Source organism: Engystomops pustulosus, chromosome 3, assembly GCF_040894005.1.
Source record: "Engystomops pustulosus chromosome 3, aEngPut4.maternal, whole genome shotgun sequence".
Lineage (NCBI taxonomy): Eukaryota > Metazoa > Chordata > Amphibia > Anura > Leptodactylidae > Engystomops > Engystomops pustulosus.
In genome coordinates, this window is record NC_092413.1 from 152,534,535 (window position 1) to 152,547,777 (window position 13,243).

Here is a 13,243-nt window from a genome sequence, read left to right on the forward strand (position 1 = left end):
CAAAACAACGGCCATCCCAATATGGACCAAGAAGACATAATTGCATTGTCACCCATAAAAAGTGCTGTAAATGTATTAAAAGTTATTGATACATGTAACCTAGATTTATGGGTCATCAGGCTTGTTGTCTTTTAATAGATTTGTTACTGAAATGTAGAATTGCCACCGCTGTAAATACAAAATTCCACCCCCCTTGTGCTGCATAAATTATTAGAACAACACTTCTTAAACCTTTAACTATATCATTAATATGTTGTGTTTCTAGATTTTCATTGAAGGAATAAGAGGAGAAAATCATCTTAGTGATGTGGCCATAGATGACATCTCACTGACACCTGGTTATTGCAGTAAGTAATTGGTTAATCCATGCCATGGTCTTCTTTTAGCAAATACCAGCAAGTTTTTTATATACCAAATAGTATGATTGCTGATTTCAGTATTTTCCAATGTAAATCTATAAAACATAACGGCTTCTTTAAGCAGTGCTGTTACATAGACACGTTGACAATGTGATTTCTCTGCCATAAACATGTTGTTTACGTAGCAATTCGAGTGATTGGTTCCATAAATTTCTTGAGTCTCCAATGGTACTTTAGGAACAGGGACTTTGAATCCTAAATAGCGATATCAGTGGCGTAACTAGGAGAGGCAGGGCCCCATATCAGACTTCTAAATGGGGCACTCCTTACCCCTTAAAAATATGCATATTTATATGCTCACAAATGTGAGTTACAGTTGCAGAGTACATATAAAGAGCATAATCCAGTATATATACACATCATACATTGTGTATACAGTATATACACATCACAGATACAGCATATATACATCCCAGATACAGCTTATATACGTCACATATATGTTATACAGGCAGTCCCCGGGTTACATATGTCTGTATGTTTGTTCTTAAGTTGAATTTGTATGTAAGTCGGAACTGTATATTTTATCATTGTAATCCCAGACAGAACTCTTTTGGTCTCTCTGACAATTGGATTTTAAAAATGTTGGGTTGTCCTAAGAATCAGGAATAACAATAAATCTTCATTACAGACGCCTGTGATACCTGTTATAGCTGTTTATTGTAGCCTAGGAGTAAAGCACAATAAATTACCAATATCCAGAGGTCCGTTTGTAACTAGGGGTCGTATGTAAGTCGAGTGTTCTTAAGTAGAGCACATACATACATATTATGTTGTACAATGTATATGTATATAATGGTGTACATAATGGTGTCCATTCTTTTGTCAGGTTGCATGATGCGGCCCCCTGACACTGTGGGCCCCATAGCAGCTGCTATGGTTGCTACCACTGTAGTTACGCCCCTGAGCAATATATGAACTTATTTTTACCAACTCCTGCTACTCTTTCTACTCGGAGATCTTCACAAAAGCCAGACCTTAGCCACATGCACAGAAATGATGTACTTTTTCAGAGTATAACTCTGCAGTAGCCAGGGCCACCAGAGATCATTTTGAACAAACTCCTTTATAGCCAATTTTATTTTTATGGTTGTTTCCAGAGTTAGTAATGGGATATTTGGGACACTAAGACACAGCTTCTTAAGGATCAGTGTCCAAAAATAGCCCTTGCTGGAGCCTTATTTTCTTTTTTTTTAAATATACTGTTATGTTAACAATCGATGCTCATTATGAAACGTGTTTCTTTTAGTTAAATCACCATCTACCACCACCACCACTACCACCACCACCAAAATAACTTCAACACCATCAGGTATATAGCTATAGTATTTTGTTTATAATTCTGACACTGGCCCAAATTTATCAGAAGTAGTTTAAATGGAACTATGTGCCATTTTCCTCACTAATGTGCACTCTGAACTGCTGAAGAGGTGTACACCAATTTTTTTTGGTGCACATTTAACTTAGGGGGGGGATTTATAAACGCATTTGCGCCACAATTCTGGAGGTTTTGCATTAAAAACTTTGTCTTAAATGCCTTGCACCACAATTATCAAGGCTTTTAAACCTTTTTTGGCACTTTTTCAAATTGTCCAATTAAGGGGGCATGACCGTTGGAACATGGGTGTGGCCTCAGAAAGGGGCTTGGCTTACAGAAAATCGTTCGTATGCCCAAAATTCTTCCGCACAGTCTAGACCAACTAAAAGTAGGTCTAAAGTAGGAACCGACAGTCTTACACTGCACCAGAATTCATCATCATAGTAATAAATCTGGCGCAGTCTGAGACACATTGTTAAATCCCCTCCAGAGAGTGCAACATAATTCTGCCGACTAATAAATGTATAAATCCGACTAATAAATCCAAATCAGCACCGGAACAACCTTGTGTGGCTCAGTGGACACAGCCGCGACACAAGACTAGTGCAGACAATTCATAAATACATGTGAAGCAGTTTACATGTTCTTTTGTGTGCAAAGTCAGACAGAGAACTAGTGCAAACACTTTAATAAATGTGGGCCATTGTATTTTAAATTCACATTATATTGTACACTATTATCATATGCTTTAAAAATAAAATGTACTTATAGTAAAGCCTATAATGAAGAGAGGAAAGTTTCTGTCAGACTAAAAAATATTTATACCAAAAAATGTGGAAAGTGTTCATCCCCAACTCGCCTTAGATATTTTTGTATTCAGAAGTTATTATATTTGCAACACTTTTAATTATAACATACTTTATTATCTTAGGTGAATCATCAACTACAAGCACCACAAAGTCCTCAACATCTGGTAAATAATTCTTCATTAAATAATATTTTTTACAAGCAAAAATTGTAAGTTGAAGTTCAGTTTTCACAGGAAATCTTTATCTGTTTTTTAACTGCGAGAACACATAACTGTGTCCCTAGTCCAGTGTGACCAGTGAGGAGTGGGGCAGACATATATGACATCCTGAAACGGGAAGCGACAGGAGGGAGGAGATATGAATGACATGGGAGATTTGTTTTATTTGAAATCAATGCATGGCAGAGGTGTTTCCCTAGGGTGGGGGAAGGCACAGTTTTTTTCAGAAAAAGACAGTTTTATTTTTTATAAAACACTTTGGCAATGTGTACAATTTGCTCTATGGGGACATGGGGGAGCCAGAAAAGGGGCTCCTGATGACAGGTTCCCTTTAATACTATTGCTGAAGTTCGTAGCTCCATTATATATTAATTTAACATCATATGAAATTTGATCTTATTCTGCACCCGGTTGTGTTAGAGGCCTTTGTTGCATGTAGCGCTATTTTCCCAGTAAAATAATGGAAAAGCCCTACAGACTACATTATAAGCTAAGGGCCACCTTTTCATCTTTGGCTGTATTTACCTGTTTTTGTTTTTTTTAAAGGGTGTACTTTCTTTTTCTCAACACAAAAATTTTAATATTGGGTTGGGATATAATTACATTGCCATTCATGAACTAGATGAAAGGCTAGGCCATAATTATTATCCTAATTATTCAGCACAAACAAATATGAAATATAATTTTTTTGCTGTTTATTTATAGGCTTTATCTCATCAACGCCTATTCATACTTCATCTGCTAGTACTTTAACCCATGTATCCACTTTAAACACTACTAGCACAGTATCTTTTACTAACTCATCTACTCCTACATCTACAACTACTATTTCATCCACACCAAAATCTGCCACTACTAGCCCATCTACTTCCACATCTACAAGTATCATCCCAGCCACACCCACGTCAACTAGCACTGGTCCACCCACTCCTACATCTACAACATTTATCCCATCTTTGTCTTCATCTACCACCACTAGCTCATCCACACATACATCTACTGGTACTAGTCAACCTTCTTCAACTACTAACCCACCCATTGTAACCTCTACAATGACATCTACTACTACTCCATCTACTCCTTTGTCGACAACTATTGGCCCATCTACACCTATATCTACCACCAATCTATCCACTCCTTCATCTACAACAGTTGTGTCATCTACGACCACTAGTCAATCTTCTTCTCCATCTACTATATCTAGTCAAACTCTTTCAACTCCTTCTTCTACAACTATTATTCCATCTACACTTACATCTACCACTACTATCCCACCAACCACTATTCCATCCAATTCAACATCTACTACTACACCATCTACTCCTGCATCTTCCACAAATGCCAGTACTGCAAAACCAACTGACTCTACTTCAAGCCAAGTAACTCCAACAGTGTTCACTGTAAATCCACCAACTTCAGGTAGGGGAATTATAATATAAACACAGAATTATTATTTCCAATGCATTTTTAATATGTCAAAAATATAAATTCATTGATAAACCAGGTCATAGTTTTCAACTTAAGAGGTTTGATACAAATATGGAAACTAATTCTAACAAATTTCAAAAAGTCATAATATTTATATTTTTTCATAAAATTCCTAGTGCGCCATTTATTATTTTGAATGATGTATTAGGAAGCTTATCACTTAGAATGCCGCAGAATTATTTAAAAAAGCTTCTAACACCTGGCTCAGTCATGGTGTGGTAGTTTAGGAATGTGTGATCAGACATTGGGGTGGTTTGGGGGGGTGTGGGCAGACATTGCAGTTGATTGGGGCAGTGTGGACAGACATTATGGTGGGTCAGAGTGGTGTGGGCAGTTATCGGAGTGGTATAGTGTTATAGTGGTATAGGTGGGGGTGCTGTGAAGTTACTGCAACTCTATAACCTTCTTGTAAGCTATAGAAACTAGAGAGCTATCCAGTCCTCCATGTAGCAGAGACTCCATGTTCTCTACTCCCCCATTCAGTTTCTTAGGGTGTTTCAGTAACATCAGCCGGCAGCATCACTATGTGACAGTGCCAACTGCTGGATAAGATGATAAACTGCAGTGAGACAATTTATGCAGTTTATGGAGGAGTGGTAGAAACCCCTACGTTGCGTGCCCTCTTAATAATCCAGCCCTGTCCGGAGTAGTTGCCCCATTTAAAGACCTGACATCCTCCATTTAAGGATTTGTAGTTCTATAAATCCACAATGCAAATAAATGTTTAAAGTTTGATTGATTGTGTACTGTTACATTTGATTAAATTGCCTTAATTTTGATGATTTTGGTAAATAACTGGCAATAACTGCCATTTAATGCAGTTGCAAACCTCCTTGTTAATACTTTTATATTCTTTTTCTAGCTAAATCTACAATTACTGCACAACCAGTTGTTTCAGGAACAATAGGTAAGAAAAACTAAATCTTCAAACTGAATTAAAGGTAAAACTAAACAATTTGTAGTAGAATGACAAAAAATGTGGGAAAATGCATTATATGATTATAGAGAGTGAAAGTCTTATTGCAGTGTTCTGAGAGGTAGAATTATATAACATTTGCTGTGTTTTTATTAGTTATTCCATCAACAACGGGAAGAACCCCGACTACAACAGGTAAAAAAAAAAATTATTTCCTGATCAACTTTAATGTAATTTTTATGGAGGATACTTGTACTCAAAGATTTTGAGTATGTTGTACAATAGTTTAAATGTAGCATTTTGGAGGTGCTAAAAATTAACAGAAAAAATGTATGTTTTTAATAACTACTGTGATTTGTGTACATCATGTGTCCCTTTTGTTTTGTTACATCCATTACTGTAACAATGTAATTCCATTATATATCAGATTTATACATAAAATCTAAAAATATTACATCTATCTATATATATATATATATATATATATATATATATATATATATATACACATATATATATATATATATATATATATACGTATATATATATATATATATATATATATATATATATATATATATACGTATATATATATATATATATATATAGATAGATAGATAGATAGATAGATATGTAGATATATCAAAAATTAAAATTTTTATCACAAAGAAAGTAAAATGAGCATTAATGACAAAACTTATCACTACAAATGTAATCTCTGTTTCACAGGCTTTGCCATTGGCATTGATACTTTTGTTTCGTAATTGTAAAGCTCATTGCTTTATACAGTCATGAGAAGAAGATCATAGACCATCCTTGACTTCAGCGAATAAAAAAAACATTGGGCCTTAGAAAGTAGCAATATTAGAAAAATACAAGCTCAGACACAAACAATTCCACTATAATTTTTTCTGTACTTTATTGTAGTAACTTTATCACTCTCTTACATTATTTAAGAAGTAAATAATGTACATTTGGTGTTGGTCCTGCTTTTGCAAAACAAGCAGAAATCATCACCCCACCCCATTACCCAATGTGGCATGTTTGCCAAACATCTTTACTTTTACAAACTCAAGCCACAATGCCAAAACCAAGTGATTATTTTTCTCATGACTGTTAATATATATATATATATATATATATATATATATATATATATATATATATATATATATATATACATAATCTGTATGTATATTGTTACTTTAGGCTATTTATTTTTATTTATTTGCACTTTGAGTATGCTGTGGAAAAGTGCATTGTAAATGTTTGTTGTTGTTGTTCTTGTGGTTATCTCTATATAAATATATAGTGACTCTATAATAAAACAAAGAAATATCACTGTTACATTACCGATCTATGTTACAAAATCAATTGTGCTGCATCAGAAGATTGCATGTTGTCCACACGTGCGTGTAATGCATGGTAAATATATTTGCCTTTAATTCACAATAAAAGTTATGGTCAAAGTGTTGTTTATGTTTTTGTGTTGTGTGTTCTATGTTTTTCTCTACTGTATGGATAATTTACACTAAGGCAACACAGGTATTTCTCTATTATCAACCTCTCTATTCTCTATTAACAATTCTAAAGCACAATTCTACATCAAAAAAGAATATTTTTTGGACTTACAGAGATTTCCTGTGTAGCCATAGCAAAAACATTCAATGTTTTATGAACTTGTTTTTACACACAAATAATTGGGTAATTATTTATTGCATATTGCTTGTATGACTCAATTTAAAAAATAGAAATGTTGCATTTTTTAAAATATCTTTGTTCTATTTTATAATTCACTTTGTATGTGCCTTGATTTTGTGTGTGCATGTTATAAGAACATGATATGATTAAAAATATATGTATGCTTACATACATATATGTGTAGATAGATATAGATAACCGAATAGCAATAGTTAAGGTAATAGTTCACAGTCCTCTGACCTGCATTTCCTGGGGTATTCATATTAAAATATATAGTTCAGCTAATGACAGGTGTGTAAAAATAATTGCAGTAAATGAATGAATATTTTTGGTACAACAAAATGTTCTTTAGGAATTTCACCTACTTTAACTTCCGAACCGACAGTTGGAGAAACTATTTCTATGAGCACATCTGGATCAACTTTGGAGTCTAAAACTACAACAGCATCAGAAACAACATCCGGAATTACTACTGTAACCATAGCTCCAACTCATACCATATCTGTCGGTTATGAACCTACAAGCACTTTGACATATGGTTCTTCATCAGAGGTTAAACCAACAACATTAGAAAAGGACACTATTGCAACTGGGCCACAGATTTCAAGAACAACATTTTATGCATCCTCTCAAGGAACAACAAAAGAAACAACCATAAGCAGTTCACCAGATATCTCAACTTTTTCATCAGGTCAAACAACTTCAACTGAAACATATTCAACACCTGCAATAACTCCTACTTCGCTAAAAACAGAGACTTCTGAAACAGCTGTCACTGATAAACCAAAAACCATGGAAACAACTACAGTTTCAGAGCCACCAACAGTTTCAACTTCAAAAACCACAATAGCAACATTGACAAAACAAAGCACTTCCACTGCATTGAAAACAGAGTCTACAGAAGCTACCGCTGCTACCACAGAAGGGCCAACACATACAATATCTAGGCCTGCATCAACAATAAGCTCAAGAACAACACAAACAACATTATCTGCATCGCCGACACCCTCCTCAGTAGAAACAATAAAAACCACCTTATCAGAAACAACTTTAACCACAGAACCAATAGTCCAAACTACTTCTACAGCATATACAACTTCAAGAGTAATCATTACCTCAACCAACAAAACAGAGACTTCTACTTTAGCTACAACAGTGTCTACTGGAACTACACATGTTACTACTGAAGAGCCAGCAACCGTTTCTACATCCAGCTCTACATCAACTGTTAGCTCAAATTCACCAACTGCAGTTTCACAACCAACAACAGCTTCAACTTCCGAAACCACAATAGCAACATCAACAAAAACAAGCACTTCCACGTCATTGAAAACAGAGTCTGCAGAAGCAACTGCTGTGTCCACAGAACGGCCAACTTCTAGTTCAACTATAAGCTCAAGAACAACACATACCACAGTTTCTGCATCACCAACAGCCTCCTCTCAAGAAACAACAAAAACCACATCATCAGAAACTACCTTAATCACAAAACCAATAGTCCAACCTACTTCTTCAGAATATTCAACTTCAAGAGTAATCATTACCTCAAACAACAAAACAGAGACTTCTGCTTTAGCTACAACAGAGTCTAGTGGAACCACACATGTTACTACTGAAGAGCCAGCAACCGATTTAACATCCAGATCTACATCAACTGTTAGTTCAACAACTACAGTTTCACAACCAACAACAGGTTCAACTTCAGAAACCACAAAAACAACATCAACAAAAACAAGCACTTCCACATCTTTGAAAACAGAGTCAGCAGAAGCAACTGCTGCTTCAACTGAAGGGCCAACTTCTAGTTCAGCATCAACTCTCAGCTCAAGAACAACACATACCACAGTTTCTGCATCACCAACAGCCTCCTCTCAAGAAACAACAAAAACCACATCATCAGAAACTACCTTAATCACAAAACCAATAGTCCAACCTACTTCTTCAGCATATTCAACTTCAAGAGTAATAATTACCTCAACCAACAAAACAGAGACTTCTACTTTAGCTACAACAGTGTCTAGTGGAACCATACATGTTACTACTGAAGAGCCAGCAACCGATTTTACATCCAGCTCTACATCAACTGTTAGTTCAAGTTCAACAACTACAGTTTCACAACCAACAACAGATTCATCTTCAGAAACCACAACAACATCAACAAAACCAAGCACTTCTACTTCATTGAAAACAGAGTCTACAGAAGCTACCGCTGCTACCACAGAAGGGCCAGCATCTACAATATCTAGGCCTGCATCAACAATAAGCTCAAGAACAACACAAACAACATTATCTGCATTGCCAACACCCTCCTCAGTAGAAACAACAAAAACAACCTTATCAGAAACAACTTTAACCACAGAACCAATTGTCCAAACTACTTCTTCAGCATATTCAACCTCAAGAGTAATCATTACCACAACCAACAAAACAGGGACTTCTACTTTAGCTACAACAGAGTCTAGTGGAAACACACATGTTACTACTGAAGAGCCAGCGACCGATTTAACATCCAGCTCTACATCAACTGTTAGCTCAAATTCACCAACTACAGTTTCACAACCAACAACAGTTTCAACTTCTGAAACCACAAAAACAAGCACTTCCACTGCATTGAAAACAGAGTCTGCAGAAGCAACTGCTGCATCCACAGAAGAGGCAACTTCTAGTTCAGCATCAACTATAAGCTCAAGAACAACACATACCACAGTTTCTGCATCACCAACAGCCTCCTCTCAGGAAACAACAAAAACCACATCATCAGAAACTACCTTAATCACAAAACCAATAGTTCAAGCTACTTCTTCAGCATATTCAACTTCAAAAGTAATCATTACCTCAACCAACAAAACAGAGACTTCTACTTTAGCCACAACAGAGTCTACTGGAACTACACATGTTACTACTGAAGAGCCAGCAACCGATTTTACATCAAGCTCTATATCAACTGTTAGCTCAAGTAAAACAACTTCAGTTTCACAATCAACAGCAGGTTCAACTTCAGAAACCACAACAACATCAACAAAACCAAGCACTTCTACTTCCTTGAAAACAGAGTCTACAGAAGCTACTGCTGCTACCACAGAATGGCCAACACCTACAACATCTAGGTCTGCTTCAACAATAAGCCCAAGAACAACACAAACAACATTATCTGCATTACCAACACCCTCCTCTGTAGAAACAACAAAAACAACCTTATCAGAAACAACTTTAGCCACAGAACCAATAGTCCATACTACTTCTTCAGCATATTCAACCTCAAGAGTAATCATTACCACAACCAACAAAACAGGGACTTCTACTTTAGCAGAGTCTAGTGGAAACACACATGTTACTACAGAAGAGCCAGCGACCGATTTAACATCCAGCTCTACATCAACTGTTAGCTCAAATTCACCAACTACAGTTTCACAACCAACAACAGTTTCAACTTCTGAAACCACAATAGCAACATCGACAAAAACAAGCACTTCCACTTCATTGAAAACAGAATCTGCAGAAGCAACTGCTGCGTCCACAGAAGAGGCAACTTCTAGTTCAGCATCAACTATAAGCTCAAGAACAACACATACCACAGTTTCTGCATCACCAACAGCCTCCTCTCAGGAAACAACAAAAACCACATCATCAGAAACTACCTTAATCACAAAACCAATAGTTACTACACAAGTTACTACTGAAGAGCCAGCAACCATTATTACATCCAGCTCTACATTAAATGCCTCAACCATTCTTACAGGGAGCTCTACTTCAGCTAAAACAGAGTCCACTGAAACGACGCATGTTACTACTGATGAGCCAACAACCATTTTGTCATCCAGATTTACATCAATTATTAGTTCTAGTCCACCAGCTACAGTTTCAGGACCAACAACTGGATCAGTGACAGCTATTGGTTCCACTGCAGAGACCACTGTTTCTACAACACACCCAACTTCAAGAGACACAGACTCTATTGTTACCGTATCTCTCATCACTGAAGGCAGTAGTACAAATTCAACAATATCTACATCTGAAGTACAAAGTACATACATAACAGATAAAACAAGTACTGCAGCCCATTCATCTGTAATATCTGCTGCCCCTGTTATCAGTTTGACACCTGGTAGAACATTTTTTACAACTTCAGATGTAACAGCTGCTTCAACATTGCAGACTTTAACAGATTACACATCTAAAGTAACAAGAACCACTACAGAATCTGAATCTACTTTAACTACTACACCTATTACAATGAGAAGTACAAAAACTACAGGCGCTTCAAGTGATTCTGTGTCAACAACAATCATAACATCTCCAGAGAACACACACTTCACTACCTCAGCATTAACATCTGAATCAACAGCTGCAACAATTTTAGCTTCTACAACTAAAGATCTGATTTCAACAACCTCAAGCTCAGCAACTCCTACGACAGCAGGATTAACATCTATAATTACAACTTCAGGTATGTCTTCACTTTTGGTAAAACATTCATTTTCAGTTAATTATAACTATTTTAGTTAAAGTTTACTTTTGCGGAACTTTACTGAAAAAATTGAGTAGGCAGATTGCTCCAAAAAAGTGATAAGTTATGAATGAAAGTGCTGTTTGTAAATGCTTAATACTTTTTGCCATCTGGGGCTCCCTGCCCCGAGTATATAGCCTGCCAGCCCGGCCCAAGAATATAGCTAGCCCCTTCCCCCGTATAAAGATAGTCAACCAGCCCCTAATATAAAGCCAGCCAGCCCCCAGTATATAGCCAGCCAGCCCCAGTATACAGCCATCCAGCCTGCCCCCATTACATAGCTAGTCTGCCAGCCCCTAATATATAGCTAGCCAGCTCACCTCAGTATATATCCATCCAGCTCATCCCCAGTATATAGCCAGTTTACCCACAGTATATAGTCAGCCCCTTCCCCAGTATTTAGATAGTCAGTCAGCCCCTTGTATAAAGCCAGCTAACCCCCAGTATGTAGCCAGCCAGCCTACATCCAGTATATAGTTAATCAGCCAGCCCCTAGTATATAGCCAGCCAGTCCGCCCCGGTATATAGTGATCCAGTCCACCTCCAGTATATAGCTTGTCAGCCAGCCCCTAATATAAAGCCAGCCAGCCCCCACTATATAACCAGCCAGCCCGCCCCCAGTATATAGCTAGCCAGCCCACCCCCAGTATATAGCCATCAAGCCCGCCCCAGTATCTAAAAAAGTAAACTCAATACTCACCTTTCCAATGTCCCTTGTAGGTCCTCTTCTTTCTTCCTGCGCTTTGGCAGCGGCAGGTCCATATGCACTAGCAGCGCACGCACTACGACGTCAGCTGCTTGTTGACATCATAATGTGTGCACCGGCTGAAACAAGTCCTGCTGTTGCTATGCACTCACTTTGCAGCGGCACATGGCTAATGTGCACGGCTAGCATGCATGGACCTGCCAGGGATGGAAGATAAAAGAGGAACATGGGAGGTGTTGGTAAATTGAGTACAGTTTTTTTTTGTACTTGAATATAAGCCGGGTTTGGGTTTTCCAGCACATTTTGTTGTCTTGAAAAACTCAGCTTATATTCGAGTATATATATCAAAATACACTTTTAACTTTAAATATGAATTAGACTATATTATGCCCCTGAATAAATGATAAAGGATCGCCTGAATAAAATATATACTGTGGTAACTTAAGTAACAAGCATCCAGAATCTCCAGAGCATATCCAGTGCGTGGAGGGCCAACATGCTAGAATGTCAAGATTGACACACAACAAAGACGATTTATCTAAAGGAGCTGTAAAATTTCAGTTTTTCTCTTAATAAAATATATTTTTTATAAGTTGTGTTCAGTGTAAAATTTTTATTTGCATATTATTGATATTTATATGCGATATTGCATTGATTGTATTGATATATACATTTATGTATTATGATGTTGTATTAAAGGGAATCTGTCAGGAGGATGTATTCTCATAAACAGCCATTAACCTATCTGTCTGTCCTATGGTACATTTGTCAATCATAGAGTGGTTAGGCCCGTGTGACTCTTCTCCATCCCCACTCACAATTCTGAGTCTCCCACAATGTAGAAGGACATCAATCTTGACACTGTCCTGCATAACTTTGGTGGCAACTTGTGGGCCTAAATCCTCATGACAGGTTCTGTTTAATGTGTCATTGTCTTTTCTCATACTTGATGTTGGTGTTTGGCCTTTACTGTAATGGAATGTAAATATGCATATTGTATGTAATATTCAGCCTCTTAAATGATTTCCAAAATTATAACTGCAGCATCATAATAGGAAGACAAACCATGGGTAGTTGTTTGGTTTCCTTAGCAGAATACATTTACTGACCTATAAATAAATATGAAGCACCATATTGTAGTATGAAACAACTTAAATGTGC

The 13,243-nt window shown here is 36.8% G+C and overlaps 1 protein-coding gene across 5 annotated transcripts in view; it reads left to right on the plus strand.

Moving 5' to 3' along the window:
• LOC140122114 (uncharacterized) overlaps window positions 1-13,243 on the plus strand; it is a 141,500-nt gene that overhangs the window by 78,533 nt on the left and 49,724 nt on the right. For 3 of the 5 annotated variants that reach the window (XM_072142595.1, XM_072142596.1, XM_072142598.1), the window contains 7 exons: window positions 266-347; window positions 1,669-1,731; window positions 2,669-2,710; window positions 3,470-4,183; window positions 5,115-5,159; window positions 5,325-5,363; window positions 7,222-11,316. In XM_072142595.1, the coding sequence (XP_071998696.1) occupies window positions 266-347; window positions 1,669-1,731; window positions 2,669-2,710; window positions 3,470-4,183; window positions 5,115-5,159; window positions 5,325-5,363; window positions 7,222-11,316 (5,080 nt within the window). The remainder of the gene's footprint in view (window positions 1-265; window positions 348-1,668; window positions 1,732-2,668; window positions 2,711-3,469; window positions 4,184-5,114; window positions 5,160-5,324; window positions 5,364-7,221; window positions 11,317-13,243) is intronic. The other 2 variants (XM_072142597.1, XM_072142599.1) reach the window with 2 other exon arrangements.